At 45.8% G+C, this 25,786-nt stretch overlaps 2 protein-coding genes and 1 pseudogene across 3 annotated transcripts in view; 1 reads left to right on the plus strand and 2 right to left on the minus strand.

Moving 5' to 3' along the window:
- Positions 1-384: 384 nt before the first annotated feature.
- Positions 385-7,811, minus strand: LOC308150392 (radial spoke head protein 6 homolog A-like; annotated as a pseudogene). The gene is made up of 8 exons: positions 7,762-7,811; positions 3,567-3,609; positions 3,339-3,482; positions 2,581-2,883; positions 2,005-2,463; positions 1,552-1,696; positions 737-845; positions 385-612 (listed from the first exon to the last, which is right to left on the minus strand). The product of its transcript is annotated as a radial spoke head protein 6 homolog A-like (transcript).
- Positions 7,812-8,598: 787 nt separating this feature from the next.
- On the minus strand, positions 8,599-18,425 carry LOC308150393 (adhesion G protein-coupled receptor E5-like; the record flags this gene model as incomplete). Its single annotated transcript, XM_080523232.1, has 11 exons — positions 8,599-8,730; positions 8,895-9,063; positions 9,164-9,254; positions 11,362-11,432; positions 11,564-11,781; positions 12,114-12,308; positions 12,544-12,702; positions 12,863-13,038; positions 17,697-17,769; positions 17,870-17,947; positions 18,384-18,425. 11 exons carry the CDS (start codon positions 18,423-18,425, stop codon positions 8,599-8,601), a joined length of 1,404 nt encoding a protein of 467 aa, XP_080379358.1.
- A 4,480-nt stretch (positions 18,426-22,905) lies between these two features.
- LOC308150394 (uncharacterized protein) overlaps positions 22,906-25,786 on the plus strand; it is a gene marked incomplete at both ends in the record, with an annotated part of 53,265 nt that continues 50,384 nt past the window's right edge. The window contains 4 exons of the mRNA XM_080523233.1: positions 22,906-23,379; positions 23,644-24,367; positions 24,523-24,644; positions 25,089-25,263. Of these exons, the coding sequence (XP_080379359.1) occupies positions 22,906-23,379; positions 23,644-24,367; positions 24,523-24,644; positions 25,089-25,263 (1,495 nt within the window). The remainder of the gene's footprint in view (positions 23,380-23,643; positions 24,368-24,522; positions 24,645-25,088; positions 25,264-25,786) is intronic.

Consider the following 25,786-nt stretch of genomic DNA (forward strand, 5'->3'; position numbering starts at 1 on the left):
TCTCAGTAATGGGATGGGTACTGTAGCAACCAGAGACAAGTCAGCAGCATAAAACAACTGCACTCATTCTGGCATTACTGGCAGTGGACTGCAGCTCAATGCCCCTTCAGTATGTTAAGATACGACTGTCTGCAACGCCTATGACGGAGAATGATTGTTACTTTACATCAAACTTGACCGTAACGTTTTTTTTGTTTGAGGAGGGCAATAATGTTCATGCATTGAATAAAAGGGGAGAGAGAGGTCATTGTGACTAGTTTTATTTGTGTATTTCTTGACAAATTAAGGCTGTAGTGAACATAGCAAATATCTTATTTTTATTATTATTAATTAATATTATTTGAACTGAACTTTTTAAAAAAAATCTTCCACAAATCTTCCTCCTCAATCCTCGTCGTCCTCCTCCTCTTCGTCTCCGTCCAGGCCCTCCGTCTCCTCCTGGGCCGCCCTCTGCTCCTCAAGGGCAGCCTTCAGCGACTGCTCCTCCTCCAGACTGGGGTCCAGGGCCTCTGTGATGTCTGGCCCGCTGGGGTACTCTGGGGCGCTGGTGGGCAGGTGCACCCTTCCCCAGCAAACTTCATGCCCCTGCCAATGTAGATGTTCTCAAACTTCCTACAGGACGAAATAACAGTTAACAACTGCAATATTGCCCATCTAAACCTAGACAACGATAATAAAAGTCACATTGTTATATCTAGTGTACAATTCTGGAAATCAAGATATGAAGGCGTCTTACTTCCCAGTGGTGTAAGCGCGCGCCCCTGGCCAGAGGTTGGAGCGCAGCACAGCGATGGCAATCTGAGAGATCAGGATCTTGGAGCTCCAGGGAGGGGTGCCAGAGATCTCTGCAACGCAGACAGAGCAGCAGGAAGACCAAGTGAGTTTGACACACAGGAAGGAGCCAGAGTTTGGAGCTTTGGCATTCTCTCTAGGGTCAAATCCACCCGGTTACTCTCCTCCCTTATCTGTGGCCCTCTCCCCTCCCTGCTGTCTCAGTAAAGTGTGTCAGATCCACCAGCAGCAGAGTGAAACATGCTGGTTGTTAGAGTGAGACATGCTGGTTGTTAGAGTGAGACATGCTGGTTGTTAGAGTGAAACATGCTGGTTGTTAGAGTGAAACATGCTGGTTGTTAGAGTGAGACATGCTGGTTGTTAGAGTGAAACATGCTGGTTGTTAGAGTGAGACATGCTGGTTGTTAGAGTGAGACATGCTGGTTGTTAGAGTGAGAAATGCTGGTTGTTAGAGTGAGACATGCTGGTTGTTAGAGTGAAACATGCTGGTTGTTAGAGTGAGACATGCTGGTTGTTAGAGTGAAACATGCTGGTTGTTAGAGTGAGACATGCTGGTTGTTAGAGTGAGACATGCTGGTTGTTAGAGTGAGACATGCTGGTTGTTAGAGTGAAACATGCTGGTTGTTAGAGTGAGACATGCTGGTTGTTAGAGTGAAACATGCTGGTTGTTAGAGTGAGACATGCTGGTTGTTAGAGTGAGACATGCTGGTTGTTAGAGTGAGACATGCTGGTTGTTGCTGAACCCAGACTGAGGCTGACCTGCGTCCTCGGCCAGGGAGGTGAGGAGGGGCGGGCCCACCTCTGGCTCAGGTTCGTCAGGCTCCTCCTCCTTCTCCTCCTCCTCTGCTCCCTCGTCAAAGTCGTCCTCAGGCTTCTCCGCCAGGTTCACCCAGACACAGCGACCCTGGAAGAGCCATGCTGTTATCACACAATAACACACACACACACACACACACACACACACACACACAGACAGACACAGACACACACACACACACACACACACACACACACACACACACACACCTCAAATCCGAGATAGTGTATTCCTTACGATGGGAAAATAACACACGCACACACACACACACACACACACACACACACACACACACACACACAGAGAGACAGACACACACCTCAAATCCGAGATACTGTATTCCTTCCAGAAGTCCTGATGTGAGCAGCCAGGGTGTGGTAACTGTGGTAACGTACCTGCTGCAGGATGTGCTTGACATGATGCACCCAGGTGGAGAGAGAGCGTGCCATCTCCAGGAGAGGAATGCCCTCGAAGTCCGGGTTCTCCTCAAGGCTGTCTTTAGCTCCCTCCTCTTCCTCTTCACCTTCCTCCTCCCCAAACCGGTAGTATCCTAGGGGACTGACTTGCGTGCCGGCAGAGATGCGAGCAATCTGGGCTCGCAAATAGTTGGCCTCATTGCCCGGGAAGGGGGGGTAGCTGATGATGGGTGCGTCCAGACTCCCTGTGAAGAACTCGCGGATCTGGCGTGCGGCTGTGATCTGTGCAGGAGTGACGGCAGGCAGCCTCACCCAGGGCTCACCCAGGGCACCCTGCTCACTGCACACGAAGTAGGTGAACTTGTTCACACCTGTGCGGTTGTCCTCCTTCGGCACTACGGGGGGAGGCTTGTACGTAGACCGTGGGAGAGAGTCAATCTAAAAAGACGAAACAGAACAGATCACCGTTTCATAGAATATAAAAAGTAAGCGTTTCGTAACATTTAATAATCACCGTTTCCATTGGAACATAATCCAGATGTGTTTGTAACTCACCACCTCCACCACCTCCGCCTCCTCCTCGTCATCCCGATTCTCCGCTTCTCTTTCCTCGTCTTCTGCTGTTTCCTCGTTCCCCCCCTCCTCCTCCTCCCCCTCCCTGTACTCCCCCTCAGCGACCAGATAGGTGCCCTCCGTCCCCTGGATCTCGCCCCAGAGCCGGCAACGCTGCAGGGGTTGGGAGTCCACCAGATGTTTGAGCGCCAGAAAGATCCTCTGCATCTCCTCTTTGCCCAGGCCCACCCCAGCCTGCTCCAGGAAAAAGCCACGCTCACCTACGTTAGGGAGGGGCGTTTCAATCTAATGGGAGACAAGAGACAATCACAGAAATGATTGATCCATCCAAGTCACTACATTGTCCCTAAAGGTTATCTCAGATGAGCTTCCTGACTATCTACAGCTTTTCACACGACATTATTGAGTCGCCGTCTAATGATCACAAGGTTGGCAGATCGGCGGTTCGAGCCCCGGCTGGCCACATGTCGAAGTGTCCTTGGGCAAGACACTGAACCCCAAAATTGCTCCCAGTGAGCGGGCCGGCGCCTTGCATGGTAGCTTGCCGCCATTGGTGTGTGAAAGTGTGTGTGAATGGGTGAATGAGAGGCCGCTGTAAAGCGCTTTGGAGCAGCGAAAAAGGTGCTATATAAGTGCAGTCCATTTACCATGAATGTGAAAGGACTTATCTCGTCAACGTTTGCAGGAAAAGTGCTATACAAATAAAAGTTATTATTATTATCTCGTCCTACCAGTTCCTCCTCTTGGTCGCCTTCATCACCACCTCCTGCCAGGAGTTGTGCAGCGGGGGTGATGGGCAGGTCTCTCAGGGTGTTCTGCTGGTCCTGCAGCAAGCCCTCCCGACTCAGGTCCTCTATCACGTCCACCACCTCGGTCAGCAGCCGCTGCTGCGCCAGGAGTTGTGCAGCGGGGGTGATGGGCAGGTCTCTCAGGGTGTTCTGCTGGTCCTGCAGACTCAGGTCCTCTACCTCGTCCATCACCTTGGTCAGCAGCCGTGCGAGGTGGTCATAACTAGGAAGGGTTTGAGGATGCAGTGATGTGTCAGTGATACTGTCATGGTTTTACCACACTAGTCTCAGCTACTATGAACACTGCTAAGGGAAGGGAATGGACCATGTCATCACTGTGGGCACTTGCTTTCTGAGCTTAATTGTAAAAGAGTAATATAACATTAATATTCATGGTCGACATCAACCGTAATTAGTCATCATGAAAGTGCTTTGGAGGACCAAGTCAGTGTTATAAACTGTAAAACGTATATATATATATATATATATAAACTTATATCATACGCTACCCTTCACTATACCAACTTCTCTTATACTCAAAGTAGGAACATATCCCATTTGAGGTTAAAACCAGGATCAAATCCTTACAGGTTGAGGGTATAAGCCTTGAAGCCTTGACAATTTGCTGATACAAATACCAATATGTTTTCAAACATTCATTTTCTTGGCAACATCTGTCTCACTCTTGTCTATTCTTCATCATAAAAGCCTGGTCCCGCTGGCTCGCTGCCTCCTGGCCCTCCATCTCTCTGAGCTCTGGACAACTACAACTGTTTATGTCATAAAACCTTCTACTTCAATGTTAATATAACATTTAGCACACTATCAATGGCCAAAACTTTAGCCAATAACGACAGATATCTCAACCGTTAGCTTGTAAAAACTAGCTATCGGTAACCAAGTTCCTTTCCGGAGAAATAACGAAGCATGTTGCTATGGTAAACAAAACCGTTGCTATGCTGGTGTTACTGCATCAAACCGCCGTCCAGTCAATGGCTGCGTTCGTAAATTCGCTCTGAGAGCGCCGGAGCGCACACTGGGTTTAACGTCATAAAGGGACCACGTCATTTGATTGGACAGAGGCATTTCATGAGTGCTGATCAGATTCCAGAGCGAATTTACGAACTATGATTGAATCCCCCTACCTGGTAGGGCCTACCAGTACAGTTCAAAAGGACAAGTAGTCCGGGTAATGTATGTGAAAAAAATAGTTCACTTATTCATAAAAGCACAAAACTTGGTACTCCTGTACAGTTTGGGGTCCTGAACATTTTCAGACTTGGAGCCCTCGCAAAAACTCCTTCTAGTGGCCGTGGCGGCCATTTTCATTTCCGCCATAGCCAAATTGTGTATTTTGCTTCATATCTCCTGAACCAAACATGATAACACCAAATACACTGATACCATATACAACATCATAAAGTGTTCAGGTGAATAGTTAGTGGTGAAATCAAAAAGCTGTCAACCAAACGTAGCACCTCTCTGTCTTTATTCTACAGTATCAGTGGAGGCTCCTCCATAGAGGTGGAGGAGGCCTGGCCTCCCCAATAATTTGAGAGAAGAGAGAGAGATTTTAAAAAGCAATAATTATATTTTTTATCAGACACACAACATACAATTCAGAACAATACTTCATCCATTTCAAATATTTATCCTGCAGAACAGCACTCATGTCATTGATTGTATGTAGTATGTTGTGGTGAATGTTGTGAGCCTGAGCAGAAGGAATAATAGCTGCTGCAGGCGGACCAGAGATTCATGCCAATTGTTTTGTTTATTTGATGACCCATTGTGCAGGCAATAAAAGCTGCTTCATCCACCATCCTGAGAGTGTCCCAATCCCTTCAGTACCGCCAAACACAAATTAATAATTTTTAACAAAGACAGATAAGAAGAACAGGGAACATTCCATCGCGAGTGAAGCGAGCAAGCGGAAAAAAAATTGGCCTCCTCAATTCTGGAAGTCACCAGCCTCCACTGTACAGTATATTATAGAAGCTAAGACACTACAAATGGCGACGAGAATACTTGCTCACTGTGTGCGAGACAGTTAGGCTACTACTCTATGTCTGATTCCGACGGTGAAAGGTTTGAAGAGACGTCGACTGAAACGGTAGAGCCCGAAGTTAACGAGGCCCGGAGACTCGCAGGCAAGATGGCACGGATCGGTCAAATTGACGTGTTTGATGAAACTCAGGAAAGTTGGGCAATTTACACAGAACGCCTGGAGCAATACTTTATTGTCAACGATATAGAAGATAATAAGAAAGTGCCTGCTTTGTTGAGTCTGATTGGTCCAAAGACCTATGGCTTGCTCCGTGATTTGACTGCTCCGGAGAAACCATCCAGTAAAACGTTGACAGAACTCGTGCGGGTATTGCAGACTCATCTGTCTCCCAAACCGCTGGTTATAGCAGAACGTTTTCGGTTCCATAAGCGGGACCAGAAAGAGGGAGAAAGTGTGAATACTTATGCAGCAGAGTTAAGGAGACTCTCTGAACATTGTGCGTTTGGAAATAATTTGAAAGATTCACTCAGAGACCAGTTTGTCTGTGGATTACGACGTGACAACATGCAGAAACGGTTGCTAACGAAAACAGAGTTAACGTACGTGAAAGCCATAGAGATTGCCGTAAGCATCAAGTATATCCAGCTGCGGACATCACGCCTATCACCCGGAAGCTTGATGGACCATATTTGGTTGGAGTGGTTGGAGCGCGTCATCATACCGCGCCTGCATATTTGCATATTGCGCCTGGTTCTATCTCCGTTTAGAATGATAAGGTTCTATCTCCGTTTAGAATGATAAGGTTCTATCTCCGTTTAGAATGGTAAGGTTCTATCTCCGTTTAGAATGAGAAGGTTCTATCTCCGTTTAGAATGAGAAGGTTCTATCTCCGTTTAGGGCAGTTCAGAGATATTGAGCGTCAAAGTTTTTACATTCCATTATGTTTTGTGAGATGGAACCTTTGTATTTTATTAATTACTAACTCAAAAATGTCAACATTTAAAAAAATAACACCACACAGGCATTAATAAACACCTAATGGATCATTAGAACCAAACAGAGTAGAAAAACACTTTAGTTGTCCTTTCCAACTAAGTTAGGGATGCCCATTCATTTGATACTTTTGAGATCGCCAGAATTCAAGAAAATGCATTTAGGTCAAGGTCTATGTAAAGATTTACCTCAGAAAATTTCATTTTATTTATGAATTCCCTCCACATCTGAAAATAAACCTTATGGTATGTACTAACTATGGTAGAAATGTCATGCTTTCTTCAAAAAGTGCACAATTCCTCATAATATGAGAGCTAAGCCGCTGTACTAAAAGTGTCTAATTGAACGCAGTGTGTTGCTAAGCTAAAGCTTCGTGCACACCAGGTCATTGCGTTGCACCGGAAGTCATTCATCTCAATGGGGCAGTTGCGTTGATCCGTTGCGTTGCTCTGCATTGCGTTTCTTGTCCGTCAGGGTGCGGTAATCAGTCAAAATATTTCAGCTTTTGCGTTGCGTTGGGTCCGTCAAAACAACCGGAAGTAGTTTCTTGACCAGTACTTTCGCCTTTAGATGTAAAATCCGCCATTGGCGAAAATCTTTAATTTGGCTCTACAAGTGTTAATATGTCATTTTATGAAGTTTTTATATGTTTTCAGGCGAGAAAGTAACCATATATGTTCACAAAATGTATCCGGTTTATCAAAATAACCAGTTTATATATCTAGCTGACGTTTTTCCCCCCACTTCTGTGGGAAACTTCGCTAGCCTAGCTAAAGGCTATCATGTATCCTGGGCTTATAAGAGATGATGTTACCCACGTAGGAGCTCATTTTCTATCTAGTCTCCAGACTGGGTACTGAATAACCAGTCACTATTCACCTTATACAACTACTACTACTACTACAAGTGTAGTCTACTACTGTTCATGTTAAATCCGTGTGGAGCTAATGCTATCATAGCGTCTCCACAGGCTAGCAAAGATGGCGCCGTTAGCATCACAGACACTATGATAACATCCTCCGAAGTATCTAGTCTATCTCAGTCACAGACATGTTCAACAACAACACGTTTTACAACAAGGAAGGGATACAACTAATAAACATGTTAACTCACTATTCACCTTACATATGTATCAACATGTAGCTGTATCAGCATGTAGCTGTATCAAACTTTTGGTTGGCCAGAGACGGCAAGAATCAATTGCTTCTCCATTGTTAAAACTTTTTGTTCAAACTTCCCCCGCCCATCCCACCAGGTTGCGTCAGAACGGTGGGTCACGGTTCGCGGTGTGCACGAAGCTTAACCTAGCCGAGGAAACATATTATGACAGTGTTGAAACGCTAGCCTCTGTTTTAGCAGAGTGTACCACCATACCTTTTATTGACATCTTCCGGCAGAGACAAGGAGGTCTTCTTGGCTGACATTTCAAGTTTAAAACGGTTAAATCGGTTAAAATCTAAAAGAAAGCTGGATTTAAAAGCTCAATAAAAACAATATGGTAAAAGCACTCTCTCTCTCTCTCTCTGTCTCTCCGTGTTTTCCCGCGGAAACCCGTGTGACATTCTGGGTTGTACCAAGTGAGTTCAAGTATAGGTGAAAAGCTTGTGGGATGTGGCAGCATATTTCGTTATTAAATTGTATAAATTACACGTTTTTTTTTTTAAAAGAAAATTTATCTTACGCATGCTAAAAAACCAACATGTTTATATGTTGCCATGTTTTATACATGTTATCAACCTAGGTCAATTGAAACATTTACATTGTCGTCCCCCTTTTGCTCCCAATTTGGGTTAGCCTCAATGGAACACAGACAAGGAGGGAACTCGTATCGATACAATCCACGAATAATAATTGTTTACTGACTGCTCTGGTCGGCATAGTTTAATTCAAAACTAACTGATTAGCGTATATTTAAAAAAAATCTCTGAAGGCTCAAATTGAAGCTCTGGGCCTAATAGGCTAATAATGTCATAATGTACCACAGCATTAAATGACTCATATTACTTTCTACCTTCTTAGATATTTGTTGCATAATTTATTTATTTATGGTCGCATTCATATCATAAATCATATCGTGATTTACAAACCGGTATTTATACAAAGAATGAGTGGACAGAATATGTCAAGGAGGTCATTTTAATTTAATGACAAGTGTCCACTAAACATGTCCCCCAGGAAATATGCAGCTCTATTTTCTATGATGCTTCTGCTTTAGAGACGTTTATATGAGTGGTAATAGCAGCCTACCTGTGATTTGCTTGTTTGATTGGAGCTGAATTCTGAGTACTTCTTCTTCTGTGTTACACAGACACTGGACAGGAACTTGCTATACTCCTCTCTCACCTAAACGGGGGGGAAGGAGAGCAGAGCGCAATAGTATTCTAGAAATTCCTTGACGACTCATTAGGTGTACTGCAGTTAATTGATTGTAACATATGCTTGACTGAATCCTTTCAGCCTTTTAGTTTGGCTTTGGAACAGGGGTGTGACCATTGGGTGTGACGCACCTGTTTGGTGAGCAGGCAGTGCATGAGGAACATCAGGGCCCCCTGCAGGCTGCTAAGGATGGTGAACAGGTAGGACATGGCCAGAGTGCTTTCGTCAAACTGGAAACAGCCAAAAATCCACATGGTGCCCAGCACACATAGCTGAGCCACGGCAGTGATGGTGAATGTCCTGTAGGAGGCGTCCAAGTCACACACAGTCAGATTCTTGGCTTTGTACAAGTCACCAAGGGTTGCCCATGTGTCCAATGTGTATGTCTTTACCTACTCACTTGATTTTGCGCAGGTTGTTCAGGTCAGGGTTCAGGCTTGAGAACTTCTCAGCCAACTTCCACACTGTGATGGGGAAGAAGAAGTGACAAACTTCAGAGCCAACAGGCTCACAGCCGCAGAGGACGACCCCCTGTTGGCGGGAAAGCTGAACACCTTCTACGCCCGGTTCGACGAGGGGCGAACGGAGGTAACCACAACACAAACACCACTCTCTCCAGCTCTCAGCAGCCTCACCCTCACAGAGCATGAGGTGAGACGCGTACTGAAGGCGGTGGACCCCAGGAAAGCCTCGGGGCCGGATGGCGTCCTGGGACGGGTGCTGAGAGACTGCGCCGACCAGCTGGCCGGGGTTTTCACCAACATCTTTAAACAGTCCCTGTCCCAGGCCACCGTCCCACCCTGCCTGAAAACCTCAACTATCATCCCAGTCCCGAAGAAAAGCACGGTGAGCTGCCTAAACGACTACCGCCCGGTGGCACTCACACCAATCATCATGAAGTGCTTCGAGAAACTAGTCCGGGCCCACATACTCACACGCCTCCCGCCCAACCTGGATCCATACCAGTTCGCCTACAGAGCCCACAGGTCCACAGAGGACGCCATAGCGACGACTCTCCACGCCACTCTATCCCACCTGGAGAGGGGAAACAGCTACGCGAGACTGCTCTTCGTGGACTTCAGCTCCGCCTTCAACACCATCCTTCCAGACAGGCTAGTGACCAAACTACTAGACCTGGGTCTATCACACTCTATATGTGCGTGGATCAAGGACTTCCTGACCGACCGCCCCCAGAGGGTGCGGGTGGGCCCCCACACCTCCACAGCCCTCAGCCTCAGCACTGGGTCACCCCAGGGCTGCGTGCTAAGCCCCATCCTCTACAACCTCTACACCCACGTAAAGTTTGCAGACGACACCACCGTGGTGGGATGTATCTCGGGGGGGGACGAGGCGGCGTACAGGGATGAGGTAGAGCAACTGAGCAAGCTGTGCAAGGTTAACAACCTGCTGCTAAACAAGTCAAAGACCCAGGAATTCATCGTAGACTTCAGGAGGAAAAAGTCCGAGATCCTGCCCCTGCTCATCGACGGAGAGAGCGTGGAGAGAGTCTCAACCCTCCGATTCCTGGGACACAACATGCGGGATGACCTGGCCTGGAAGGACAACACTAAAGGCACCATCAAGAGGGCACAACAGCGGCTATACACCCTGAGATGCCTCAGGAAACAACACAACAAGCAGGAGATACTGGTGGCCTTCTACCACGGCGCAGTGGAGAGCATCCTCACCTACGGCATCTCCAACTGGTTCCACAGCTGCACAACAGCGGAGAGAAACGCGCTACAGAGAGTCGTGAGAACAGCACAGAAGATCACCGGCGCCCCCCTCCCCTCTCTGGAGGAGCTGTACAACACACGCTGTCTCAGGAGGGCCTCCAAGATCTCCAAGGACCCGACCCACCCTGGGCACGTACACTTTGTCAAGCTGCCCTCGAACAGGAGGTACAGGACCCCGGCCGCTAAGACAAACAGACTGAAGGACTGCTTCTACCACAGGGCCGTCAAGGCCCTGAACACAGAAAAGGCCTAAGTTCTGGGCCCAGGACAGTCCGGACGGATTGTATGGCAGCTAGTGCTGAGGCACAAACATGTACATTTCCAAGCCTGGAAACTGTGACACTTTAAAATAATGTGAAAAAATACTCTTTGTGCAATATGACAACCCTAGTTGACTATCTGTGCAGTATAGTACAGTGGATTGTGTACATAGCCTTTATTGATGTAAACCAGCTCCTTACCTTCTTGTGATTTTATGCATCTATGCTTTTTCTAAAATGTGTTTTCTTTTTCCTTTCCTAACACCAGGGGAGCCACCCCTCCTAAATTTCGTTGTTTGGTACCTGTACTGTAGCAATGACAAATAAAGTCCATTCCATTCCATTCCATTCCATTCCAAGAAGATGTTCACCTGGAAGTAGAGAGAGAAGAGGAGATGTGTGGCCTGGGGTTGTAATTTAATAATAATTAATTAATAATTTTAATTATTATGGGGGTTGTCCAGTGGTCTAGCACTATGGCCTACAGTGCATACATATGCTCATGTCGGCAAGGGGAATACCCTCTCCGCCTTACATTTCTGTCTTTCTTCACTATCTCTATCCAATAAAAATGAAAACAAATATAAGTAGGTCTGCCCCACTCACTATGATGATGACACAGACAGGGCCAAAGAAGCTCCAGATGAATCCATCATTCAGGTTGAGCCAACAGCTGAAATACACAATAGGCAAAACATATTGATACAAGATATGATACACTGCACACAAAAAGACAGAGGCCTACTGAGACAAACAGAAAAAAAGGTGATTTGAGTAGATGATAACAGGGCAGTAGCCACTCACTGGCGTTTGGTTCCGTATCCCTTGCCATTGGCAATCGCAGAGATGGTGACAATAATGTCAGGAACTCCATAGCCCCCTGCCATCATGTATAGAGGTCTGAATGTGGTGTTGAAGACCAGCACTACCATCCTAAAGAGCTGCACCCCCTCCAGACACATCCAGCAGAACGCAGCCAGAAAGAAGAAGTGCAGAAGGCTTGCTACAATGGCACACCCAACCTGAGAGAGAGAGAGAGAGAGAGAGAGAGAGAGAGAGAGAGAGAGAGAGAGAGAGAGAGAGAAAGAGAGAAAGATTCTATTACTCGTTTAGAACGCTACCCACACACACACGCACACACACACACACACACACACACACACACACAGACACACATATACACGCACACACACATACACACACACACACACACACACACATCGGCTGCACTAACAATCACTAACTGCATACATATAAATCCCACACTATTCACCTCACCACCTGCATAAACTACATACATCTGCATAATCTACATACCAGCTCAGTAATATCCTGCTGTCTCTGGGGGTATTACCTGGTTCTCAGTGCGGGAGATGCCAACGAGAAAAATGAGGTTAGCTACGAAGAGGCTGATGCAGAGGTGGAGGTGGATGGTGTTGCGGGTGCTCTGGATGGAGCGACACAGGGAGAAGGTGAGGATGCAGAGGAGAAGGCAGAGGAGGGACAGGGACAGGCCCACCCAGGTGATCAGCTGCAGCTGGAACTGGTCCTGTAGGGATGGACAGAGGCACAGACAACCGTCACCTCAGTCTCACACTCCTCAGCATCTACAGTACACTATAGTTAGCAGTCATTAGTAACAATTTAGGGCTTTTCTTTTACTGTCCACAAATGGATGTCCACAAACAGTTTGACATATAAAATGACAATTGCCTTAAAAGAACCTACCATGGTGAAATGAGTATCTTTCTGTAGGAGCACAGTTTTAACAGAGAAATCCTCACCTTAATCTCATAGAGGGCCAAGAGCACAGCAAAACTGCTGAGATGGTTGCACGAGCACCGCGTGAAGCTAGCGTTGGACTCCTCAAGAACGCAGCCATGATCTGACCATGTTCCCAGTTCAGTATCCCAGTACACACAGGTGGAGTTCCCCTCGTTGAACTGGTAGATGAAATTAAGAATTCATGAAAATACTAAGAATGAAAAATGCCAAGGATACTGCAGAATTGTCATATTCATCACAATAAGACAAGGGTCCTGTTTTTATTGTTCTCACCTGTTCCAGATAAAATAATTTAATTAATAATAATTAAATAATTAGATGGGAGAACGTGAGTGTGACTGGTTTCTCGAGGACTGCTGTGTCCATGTTACTAACGGTGGCTGTCACCACTTTGGAGTTGATCTGGAATCTCTCGCCCTCTTGTGCCCTCTTCCCTTTGGTGGAATAAGAATTGGTCAGACCCTTATAGGTGATCAGGGACACTGTTGCAAATCCTGTGAAACAAGCACATACAAAGAACTAGGTGTTAACAAACAGTGGAATACATGGACATACATATTCTCATACACATAAGAAGTATCGTAAAAGCCCCTTTATGGAATTTGTAGAAAACCTGTCCTTTACATGACAGTCCTGATTTTATGACATTACGATTGTACTGTGACCTGGTGATGGCGATAACAGATACTTAATTGAAAAGAAGAGAACGCACAACGGTGCTGGCAACGGAGCAAATTCCAATTGAAAGAAATAGAAGCTGCACACTCAGGTTCCAGATGCCGTAGCCTTTGTCAAGTCTTAAATGATAACAGATACTTAACAGATTCTGGATGCTTATTTTATTTATTTATTTATTTTTATTTCTTGATGTTGTTGTGGTGAAAAAATTCCCCCAAATTGTGTCAATTTATTTGCTACTGCTTGCTACTGTTTGTATTGTTGTATATTAAAAAATCTGAAAGCTTTATATATATATATATATATATATACAGTATATATATATATAGATATACACCTCGTTCCAAATTATTATGCAAATTATATTTTTCTCAGATTTTCCTAAATAGTCAATGCAAATGACAATCAGTATAATTTTCAAGTCATCAACCGTTAGATTATAATTCAAATTTTATTGAACAAACCTCCCAATGATAACAGTATTTTTTTTTTTAAATAAAAAACTCAAAATGCACTGTTCCAAAGTATTATGCACAACAGAGTTTCAAAACATTTTATAGGTTGTAAAGAACTAAAAATGGTAATTTGATGAATTTAGGGTTAGGAGGTCATATTAGGAGGTCATATTTACTGAAATCAAAAGCTATTTCAAACAAAAACATCTTAACAGGTCAAGTTACATGTTAACATAGGACCCCTTCTTTGATATCACCTTCACAATTCTTGCATCCATTGAACTTGTGAGTTTTTGGACAGTTTCTGCTTGAATTTCTTTGCAGGATGCCAGAATAGCCTCCCAGAGCTGCTGTTTTGATGTGAACTGCCTCCCACCCTCATATATATTTTGCTTGAGGATGCTCCAAAGGTTCTCAATAGGGTTGAGGCCAGGGGAAGATGGGGGCCACACCATGAGTTTCTCTCCTTTTATGCCTATAGCAGCCAATGACACAGCAATGCTACGTCATCGCCTTACTACGGTGGAAACCAAAATAAACACATTTCCAGCAATGGATTCTACAGTTAGGCCCATATATATTTGGTCACAGACAGAATTTGTGTTATTTTAGCTGTTTACCAAAACATCTTAGTTACAGTCATACACAAGTTAATGAATATGAATGAATGAATGAATGAATCTTTATTTCGAACATGATTTAAAAATAAAAATAATAAATAACAAATAACTAAATAAATAAATAACAAATAACTAATATGTAGAGTACAGTCCTATCAATTGTTCGAAAAGGAGTAGGAAGAAGCCTGTCCTACCCCTGTTTATACTTAACAATTATGCTTACATTATATAATCCAATTAATTAATACATATATTTCAGTATCATCCGTTCTAATACTTTTTCATTCTTAATATTGACACAAAATAAATAAATAAACATCATTTTTCTATTCTTAATACTGAAACAACACAAAATTAATAAATAACAAACATCAGTATCCACAATGTAATACAGAAGAAAAAGACACAGAAAACCACACCTTAGTTTCCAGAAGATTAACAACCTTCCCTTTCCTCATTTTGGTATTTAACAAAAAAAAAAAAAAAATACCTTTTTTTAAATAGAGCAATATTTCTGCTTTCCTTCATATTTTCCTCTAGCCCATTCCATATGGTAACTCCGTAGAATGATATGCACCTGCTCCTGAGATGGGTGCGAGCATAACCCTTGTTAAAGTTGTGGTTACCACTCAAATGACCTCTCCCCTTATCCCTCTCTATAAATCATTTGTTAATGTTACGTGGGAGTTCTTGAGTTCCTCATAGCTTTTTTCTGTAGTGTAATCAATGGGTTTAAAGTGCTTTTATATTCATTTCCCCATATCTCCACACAGTAACTCAAATAGGGTAAGACAAGACAACAATATAGAGTATACAACATCCTCTGGTCCAGAATATGTTTTGCCCTGCACAATACTGCAATACTCCTTGATACTTTGGATCTAACGTATCTTATATGAGATTTCCAACATAATTTACTGGGCTTAAAGTGCAGACTCTCAGCTTTAGGTTAAGGGTATTCACATCCAAATTGAAGGAAGGGTTTATGAATTATAGCTCTTTTATATATAATAACCAAAAGTAATTAGACAATTGACTCAAAAGCTGTTTCATGGGCCAGTGTGGGCTATTTATTCCTTCATTATTTCTTTATAAATTAAGCAGGTAAAAGGTCTGAGTTGATTCCAAGTGTGGCATTTGCATTTGGAGGCTGTTGCTGTATACGCACAACATGCAGTCAACAGAGCTCTCAATGCAAGTGAAACAGGCCATCCTTAGGCTGTAAAAACAAAACAAAAATCCATCAGAGAGATAGTGGGAACATTAATAGTGGCCAAATTAACTGTTTGGTACATTCTGAGAAAAAAAGAATGCACTGGTGAGCTCGGCACCACAAAAAGGTCTGGACGTCCATGGAAGACAAGAGTGGTGGATGATCACAGGATCCTTTACATGGTAAAGAAAAACCCCATCAAAACATCCAGCCAAGTGAAGAACAGTCTCCAGGAGGTAGGCATATCATTATCCATGTGTACCATAAAAGAAAGACTTCACACAAGCAAATACAGAGGGTTCACCACAAGGTGCAAGCCATTCATAAGCCTCAAGAATAGAAAGGCCAGATTAGACTTTGACAAAAAACATCTAAAAAAGCCAGCCCTGTTCTGGAACAGCATTCTTTGGACCGATGGAACTAAGATCAACCTGTACCAGAATGATGGGAAGAAAAAAGTATGGCTTGGAACGGCTCATGTGCCGACGCATACCACATCATCTGTGAAAAAAACGTAAAAAAACGTGGAGGCAGTGTGATGACATGGACATGCATGGCTTCCAATGGCACTGGGTCACTAGTGTTTATTGATGATGTGAAGACAGAAGCAGACAGATGAATTCTGAAGTGTTTAGGGATATTCTGTCTGCTCAGATTCAGACAAATTCATCAAAGTTGATTGGATGGTGCTTCACAATACAGATGGACAATGACCCAAAATATAGTGTGTAAGCAACCCAGGACTTTTTTAAGGCAAAGAAGTGGAATATTCTGCAATGGCCACAGTCAATCACCTGATCTCAACCCAATCAAGCATACATTTCACTTGCTGAAGACAAAACTAAAGGCAGAAAGACCCACGAACAAACAACAACTGAAGACTGCTGCAGTAAAGGCCTGACAAAGCATCACAAAGGAGGAAACCCAGCATTTGGTGATGTCCATGTGTTCCAGACTTCAGGCAGTCATTGCCTGCAAAGGATTCTCGACAAAGTATTAAAAATGAACATTTTACTTACAGTACAGGCCAAAAGTTTGGACACACCTTCTCATTCAATGTGTTTCCTTTATTTTCATGACTATTTACATTGTAGATTCTCACTGAAGGCATCAAAACTATGAATGAACACATGTGGAATGATGTACTTAACAAAAAAGTGTGAAATAACTCTAAATATGTCTTATATTTTAGATTCGTCAAAGTAGCCACCCTTTGCTTTTTTGTTGTTAATAAAATATATATGTTTTGTTGTTAATAAAATATATAATAATAATATTAAATATATATATATATAATAACATATTATTATTAACACATATTATATTAAATATTATTATATATTTTATTAACAACAAAAAAGCAAAGGGTGGCTACTTTGAGGAATCTAAAATATAAGACATATTTTTCAGAGTTATTTCACACTTTATTGTTAAATATATAATTCCTATGTGTTCATTCATAGTTTTGATGCCTTCAGTGAGAATCTACAATGTACCAAATAGTCATGAAAATAAAGGAAACGCATTGAATGAGAAGGTGTGTCCAAACTTTTGGCCTGTACTGTATGATTGTTAATTTGTCCAATTACTTTTGAGCTCCTGAAAATAGGGGACTGTGTATAAAAATGGTTGCAATTCCTAAATGTTTCATACAATATTTTTGTTCAACCCCTTGAATTAAAGCTGAAAGTATGCACTTCAATTACATCTTGATTGTTTCATTTCAAATCCTTTGTGGTGGCATACAGAGCCCAAATTATGGAAATTGTGTCACTGTCCAAATACTTCCAGACCTAACTGTATATAAATAAAAGAATGTCAATGACCCCAGGTGTGGGACTTTATTAGGTCAAACAGGTTTGAGGGGTCAGGCAAAGGACTTGGTGGAGTCAGGCAAGGGTCAGGTGATCATCGTTGTAATCCATGGAGCAGGGCAGGAACCGTGGTGCAAGGTGCTGGGCTGGAGGTGTCCATGGTGCTGAGTGCCCACTGATGAAAACATTCTATTTCTGATGAGTCAACAGCACTAGGGCTCCTTCACAAAACCCTTACTGGAATCTTCATACACTCTGTGAATTAGTCTTTACTTTCTGATGAGTCAACAGCACTAACCCCATCCAGTGCGACATGTAGATAGCAGTTACAATGTGAAGTTATGAGAAATGTGTTAGTGGAACCTGTGGTACCTGATTGGACACTGATGGCTTCTTTCTCCTCCATGTTTGCTGCACCAGCAGCCATGGTGGCATCCATGAGAGACTGTAAACAGCAGAGGAAATAAATTAAACATTGTATTTGTATTTGGTTGTGTAGCTCGGTCATGCAGTCAATACAACACTACGATATGGGCAGTACTTACCTCATTGTCCTTCCCCTCTTCTGGGAGAGTGTTCCTCTCTCCCTGGCTCTCTGCCTTAGCCCTCTCTTCAATGAGGGTCTGAAAATCGAGAACATTTCCATACACATGAGACAATAGGGGACTACAAGAGTAAACACACATTTCAGTCATATGCTTGTCATGACATTTTAGTTGCACATGTCACATGCTATAATGTGTAGTGCATTATTAATTTCTTTAGATCTGTCTTTAGATGTTTCTTCTGTGATATGGTCACCCTGAATATCAATGATAATATATTATCATACTATATGTGGAGTTCCTCGTTCTCTATGGGTGAGTCTTAGTGATTCATAGTATTTGGGCTGCCAGCAGGTCTGCAATGCCTGCAGATAGCGGTTGCTTTGGCAGAAGCTCTTTAGACAGAATAGATTAATCAGATTGACATACCGTTTCACACAGATACTTTGGAATTGTAAAAAGTATGATTGTAAAGTATGATTGTAAAGTATGATCTTTAGCTTAAAATAAATACCTGTATGGGTCCATACACCCTTGGGATGCTACTCGATTCCATAGCTCAGTTTGAGAATAAAATTCGAAGTAGTTTAAATTCAAATTGCTCTTTGCTCTTTGCTCTTATAGAAACAGGTGTTCTCTAAAGAAGATAGTTGTAATGATGAACTGTGGGATGAACTGGAGATTCTAGTAACAGTGGAATGTTTGCATACTATTGTTATGGCAATGGAACAAAATATAAACATTCCATTTCCATAGTAATAGAATATTAGCAATCTAACATACTGTAGTGCATCATAGCCTACAGTTCTACTTTGGCATAATGGTCTAGTTTTACATTTACATTTACATTTTTGGCATTTAGCAGACGCCTTATTCCAAAGCGACTTACAATCAATACATTTGAATACTAAGCATGTGAATCAGCAATCCACCATTCGTTGCAGGAAGAGTAATCTAGCTCAGGCCCGGGGCCACTGATAGAAGGAGAAACCTTCTCCCTATCACCTTCTATTACATTTTTTTTTTGGGGGGGGGAGAAACTGAGAAACAGTACAAGGGGGGCAATAGAAGTTCTTAGGGACACAGTAGAGGGGAAAGCGGGTGTCTTTAGGAGACGTAGTGGTGAGGGTCAGAAGATGTCTCAGGAGGAGCAGTTAAGATGTAACCTGAAGAGATGGGTCTTCAGTCTACGACGGAAGATGGGTAGTGACTCAGCCGTTCTGACGGCCGTGGGGAGCTCATTCCACCAGCGGGGAGCCAGTGTTGTGAATAGACGTGATCAGGCAGCCCGACTGCTGTGTAGAGGAGGTGGGGCCAGTCGGCCAGCCGAGGTGGAGGAGCGGAGTGAGCGGGCAGGGGTTTGGGGGGTTACCATTTCCTTCAGGTAGGCAGGGGCTGTCCCTTTAGCCGCCTGGTATGCAAGCATCAGGGTCTTGAATCTGATGCAAGCTGCTATCGGGAGCCAGTGCAGGGTGCGAAGGAGAGGGGTGACATGCGAGTATTTGGGGAGGTTGAATACCAGCCGGGCAGCAGCGTTCTGGATGAGCTGCAGAGGTCTAATGGCTGAAGCGGGGAGCCCAGCCAGGAGTACATTGCAGTAATCCAGGCGGGAGATGACCAGTGCCTGGGTCAAGAGTTGCGCTGCCTCTCTGGTAAGGAATGGTCGTATCCTTCTGATGTTGTAGAGGAAGAATCTGCAGGAGCGAGCCGTTGCTGCAATGTTCTCCGCACAGGATAGTCGGTTATCCAGGATCACTCCAAGGTTCTTGGCTGTCAGGGAGGGGGTTACAGTAGAGTTCTCCACTGTGATGGAGAAGTCTTGGAGAGGGCAGGCTTTCCCGGGGATGAAGAGGAGCTCGGTCTTGTTAAGATTGAGCTTGAGATGGTGGTCAGCCATCCAAGTTGAAATGTCAGCGAGACATGCTGAGATACGGGTTGCCACGTGAACATCAGACGGGGGGAAGGACAGGAAGAGTTGAGTGTCGTCTGCGTAGCTGTGGTAGGAGAGCCCATGTGAAGAGATTGCCGAGCCAAGAGACTTGGTGTAGAGGGAGAAAAGTAGGGGCCCTAGGACAGAACCCTGGGGTACTCCAGTGGAAAGGGTTCGTGGAGAAGACAGCGATTCTCTCCAGGTCATCTGGTAGGAGCGGCCCGCCAGGTAGGAAGAAAACCAGGAGTGTGCGGTGCCAGAGATGCCCAGGTCTGAGAGGATGGAGAGAAGGATCTGGTGATTGACTGTGTCGAAGGCAGCAGACAGGTCAAGGAGAATGAGAACAGAGGAGAGGGAGGAAGCTTGGGCAGAGTGGAGGGCTTCCGTGACAGCAAGGAGCGCAGTCTCAGTGGAATGCCCAGCCTTGAAGCCGGATTGGTGGGGGTCGAAGTGATCCATCTTCCGGAGATAGTCAGTCAGTTGTTTAGATGCCGCGCGTTCAAGGGTTTTGGAAGGGAAGGAGAGAAGGGATACAGGTCTGTAATTGTGGACAGATGATGGGTCAAGGGTAGGTTTCTTGAGGAGAGGCTTGACTCTGGCTATTTTGAAGGCCGCTGGGACAGATCCTGTGGATAGGGAGGAGTTGATTAGGGTGGTAAGGTAAGGAAGGATGTCGGCGGAAATGGATTGGAGAAGGGGGGAGGGGATGGGATCAAGAGGGCATGTGGTTGCCCGCTTTGATGTGATAAGTGTGAGAATCTCATCGGGGGAGAGGGGGGGAAAAGATGACAATCCAGAGGCCGAGTGTCGAGGAGAGAGTTTGGAAGGGGTGTTAGCATTGTTAGTGGGAGGAGGGAGAGGTGGGGGGGAAAAGGTGCTGCTGATGTCGTCCACCTTTTTTTCAAAGTAGGTGACAAAGTCATCGGCGGACAGGGGGGAAGGAGGAGGGGGAGGAGGTGGATTAAGGAGTGAAGAGAAAGTGGAGAACAGTTTTCTAGGATTAGAGGCAGAAGAATGTATTTTGGAATGATAGTAGGATGCTTTAGCAGCTGATGCCGAGGAGGCGTAGTTGGCAAGGAGAGAGTGATAGAGGTTAAGGTCATCAGAAAGGCCAGTTTTTCTCCATTTCCTCTCAGCTGCTCTGAGCTCTAGTCTACAAGCATGTAGCGTTTCAGAGAGCCAGGGAGCTCGAGGAGAGGATCGAGCTGGCTTCAGGGTTAGTGGACAGAGGATGTCGAAGGATGAGGTGAGAGCGGACAGGAGGGTTGAGGATGCCGCATCAGTGGATAGAAGGGAGAAGGATTCGACAGAGGGTAGGGAGGATAGGACAGAAGAAGAGAGGGTGATGGGGGACAGGGTACGTAGGTTACGACGAGAGGGTCTTAAGTGGTTAGAGGCTGAGAGGGAAGAGGAAGTTTTGAGGGGAAGGGAGAAGGATATAAAGTGGTGATCAGAGACTGGAAGAGGGGTAACGGTAAGGTTGGAAGTGTGGGAAGATCTGGTGAAGACTTAAAACTCACTTGAGGATGCAGTCTCACTACGCACACTGGGTTCAACGTCATAAAGGGACCAAGTAATTTGATTGGACAAGAGGCAGTCACGTGGGCGCTCCGGCACTCTCAGAGCGGCAACGCAAAAGATCTGGATTAGTTGTCCTTGCCCAAATAATACGACCACCACCTTGCTGTTTACAGCCACGCATTAACAACTATCTTTATTACTCTGATATCATCAAGAGTCAACAGTCACAATCTCAAGGTCCTATTCTCCACAGTCAGCTCACTACTAAAACGTTTGGAAACCCACAAACCCAAATACAAAGATACAGTTGATACCATAGACCAGGGCTTGGTACCATAGACCAGGGGTTGATACCATAGACCAGGGGTTGGTACCATAGACCAGGGGTTGGTACCATAGACCAGGGGTTGGTACCATAGACCAGGGGTTGATACCATAGACAAGTGGTTGGTACCATAGACCAGGGGTTGATACCATAGACCAGGGGTTGATACCATAGACCAGGGGTTGATACCATAGACCAGGGGTTGGTACCATAGACCAGGGGTTGATACCATAGACCAGGGGTCGGTACCATAGACCAGGGGTCGGTACCATAGACCAGGGCTTGGTACCATAGACCAGGGGTTGATACCATAGACCAGGGGTTGGTACCATAGACCAGGGGTTGGTACCATAGACCAGGGGTTGATACCATAGACCAGGGGTTGATACCATAGACCAGGGGTCGGTACCATAGACCAGGGGTCGGTACCATAGACCAGGGCTTGGTACCATAGAACAGGGGTCGGTACCATAGACCAGGGGTCGGTACCATAGGCCAGGGGTCGATATCATAGACCAGGGCTTGGTACCATAGACCAGTCTCATACTGTCTTACAGGTCAGTCTCATACTGTCTTAGAGGTCAGTCTCATGCTGTATTAAATGGCAGTTTCATACTGTATTACATGGCAGTCTCATACTGTCTTACAGGTATCACTAATGTGCTATTCTGGACTCCACTCAACCTGCTTTATCCGAGAACCTCAAATCTACCCGGGTGACATGACATAGTCACTCAGTCATTCTGTCACACAAAATGTAGTACACTGGGTTTATTTCTGTCATGACCTGCAATGACCTGGATTTCTGGAATTCCAGTCGGTTGACTCATGAGGTGCTATTTTTAACTGGCGACCCCTACAGCAAACTGTGTATGCAGACTGAAACTGGCTTTCTAGTTTGTGGTTTCAAGATTTAAAAAAAACCTACAACAATTCATGACCATGTCCTCAATCTGTATTCCATGATTTGCCCGTACCACAAAGACCTTGAGGAAGAGCGAACAGCATCTGAAAGTAGAAGCAAGTGGGATTTGTTCTGTCCCATAAAAGGAAAAACTCAATTGAAATTCCAACAGTGGTGTTGATGTCCTTATCTTAGCTCATTTTGCTCATCTTCCTCTACATTTTACCGATACATCTCATCTTTGTATTAACACTAGATAGTGAATTTTATTGAGATTATGAGGATTTATTTATTTGTTATTTTGTCGTCTCTTTGTCTCCTATCATATCTCGCAACAGGTGCACAGAGTTCCAGAGATGGAGATCACAGCCACACAGCCACCAACTCCTCCATATTGCCACTCTCCCAAACCTGAGACACTGAATGGCTACACCCTGGTCACTGACTCCCCTGGGCTCCCCAGAGGTGATGGGATTGGGGTACGCCTGAGGGATCGGCCCACCACACCACTCACTGAGCCCCCCACACTCCTGAAGGGTTACGGGGGAGAAGAGGGAGCGAGGGAGGAGGAGAGGAGGGAAGAGATCGGAGACAGACAGGATGCGAGTCTGGAGAGCCTGTTGAGGAGGTCGCGAGAGTTCATTGAGAGAGAGCACTGCCAGTGGGGGTCAAAGGGCGTTGGCAGGGCTACACCCACACCGTCACCCGTGGAGAGCCTCTCTAGCAAGGAGAATGAGAGCCGTAGTCCACTTGGAGAGACGAGCACTGAGCAGGGATACCGCCTGCTCCACAGTCCCCTAAGCTCACCTCAGACCCAGTATCAACATCAGGCCCAGACCCAGTATCAACATCAGGCCCAGACTCAGTATCAACATGAGATCCAGGCCCAGGCCCAGACTCAGTATCAACATGAGGTCCAGGCCCAGGCCCAGACTCAGTATCAACATGAGGTCCAGGCCCAGGCCCAGACTCAGTATCAACATGAGGTCCAGGCCCAGACTCAGTATCAACATGAGGTCCAGGCCCAGACCCAGTATCAACATGAGATCCAGGCCCAGGCCCAGACTCAGTATCAACATGAGGTCCAGGCCCAGGCCCAGTATAAACATCAGGCTCAGACCCAATACGAGGCTGTATGTGACCCCTATGACCCGAGGGCCAGCAGCCTCTCGCCCAGTCTGCCCGACCCCTACGCCCGCCTGCCTAGCCCAGAACCCAGCCTCAGCCCCCGCCCCCACCGCCGACGACAACGCCCTGTATCCGCCGGCAACATCCTCATCTCCTTTCCCATTGGCCCAGCCGACCTCATCCCCAGAGGGCTGGGGAGGTGTGGCGAGGGCGTTGCCATGGCAGCCTGGGGGGAGACAGCCTCGGAGGGGGAGAGGTCACCGGACCACGGGCCAGTGGTGGGTAGCGGCGGCGGTAGCGATAGCCGCCGCGCCAACCCCTTTGGCACCAGCCCGGTCCGAGAGATCGGCAGCCCCGTCAGCATGACAGGACCCGGCCCGCTGGGGCGTGAGGTCATCCCCTTCGGGTTCCGTTGGCGCTGCCACACCATCGACAGCCAGCTGCAGCCGCCCCACTCCTCCACAGCCCCGGGCCCCGCCCTAGACCGCAGCCAGGAGAGGCTGCCGCGCTTCATGGGGGGAGTGCCACACCCGGCCCCCTGCCGTCGGACCCCTGCTGGGCCCCTGAACCAGGCCTATGAGGTGGAGAAGCCCCCTCCCTCACTGCTCCGGCCCCACGTGGCCCCAGATCTCTCCCCCTGTCATGTCAAACTGAGGCGGGAGATGGAGGGGCCTCATGGGCTCCACGAGGGTCGCCTCACACCCACCGTCTTTACAAACCCCCGGGGAGGAGCAGGAGAGTGACACAGGTGAGATGGCAATGGAGAAACATTGTGTGTGTGTGTGTGTGTGTATGTGTGTGTGTGTGTGTGTGTGTGTGTGTGTGTGTGTGTGTGTGTGATTCAGAAGAGGCCCAGAGGCATGTGCAGGTTCTAGAGGACATGCAGAGGCGTATGGAGGAGGAGCACGACCTCCAGATGTCTCTGCTCATGGCCGAGCAGGAGAGAGATCAGCAGCGCCTCCGCCAGGTCAGAACTTGCAACTACACAATATTACATCCTCACCCTGTGCTGAACATCTGACAACATGAGTAAATGCTTTCTGCCGAGGTATTGGGCTGTCACAACTGACCTGCATGTGTGTGTGTGGACTGTAAAGTACTTGTTTTTGTTTTGTTGCTATGGAGAGTGAATGTTATCTTCACAATAACATATTGTTTGTCCGGTGCTCAAGGCTACACATTGTATTCTTTATAGCAAGGTCAAGACAAAAATAATGTATGTGTGTCTGTGTCTCTGTGTCTGTGTGTGTGTGTGTGTGTGTGTGTGTGTGTGTGTGTGTGTGTGTCTGTCTGTCTGTGTGTGTGTGTGTGTGTGTGTGTGTGTCTGTCTGTCTCTGTGTGTGTGTGTATGTGTGTGTGTGTGTGTGTGTGTGTGTGTGTGTGTGTGTGTGCGTCTCTGTGCTGTTAGGAGCTGGAGGAGAAGGAGAGGAGGCTCAGGGAGCAGGGGTGTGGCCGGCCCCTGAGTGGGGATATTGGGGGGCGTGACCGGAGGGCTGTGAGTGACAGCTACCCTGCCCTCAGCCCCTCCTGCCCTGGCCTGAGCCCCGCCCATAGCCCTGCTGACAGGTCGCATGGACACAGCATAGGTAACCCTAACCCTAACCCATTGTTACTGACACCTAGTAAGCTGAGTTTGCACACATATTAAATGTTCCAAAATACGTGGGGAGAATGAAACGGAATATATGTACTATTATGCAAACACAAATGCTCTCCATGCATTGGAGAAACGAGCAAACATAAAACATAATTTTTGGCCGCGAGTTGGATTGTCAGTAACATTATCATTTGCAAAAGCAGTCATCAGAATCCATCTCAGAGCTGTTATTCAAATGCCCAAAGGGCTTTCAATGTTACAGCCTCCATCTGGTGGTTCTCATGGCCAGCTTGAGGACACTATTGGAGATATTTATATCTCTCTCTATATATATATTTATATTTTTGTTTGCAGAAGAGATACTCTAGAGGGCAGCATTGTTTTGGATTTGACCAGTTTCTTTTTTTTACTGTGTATGTGTGTGTGTGTGTGTGTGTGTGTGTGTGTGTGTGTCTGTGTGTCTATGTGTGTGTGTGTGTGTGTGTGTGTGTGTGTGTGTGCGCGTGTGCGTG

This window comes from Nansenia antarctica (genome assembly GCF_963989245.1).
Source record: "Nansenia antarctica genome assembly, chromosome: 2".
NCBI lineage: Eukaryota > Metazoa > Chordata > Actinopteri > Argentiniformes > Microstomatidae > Nansenia > Nansenia antarctica.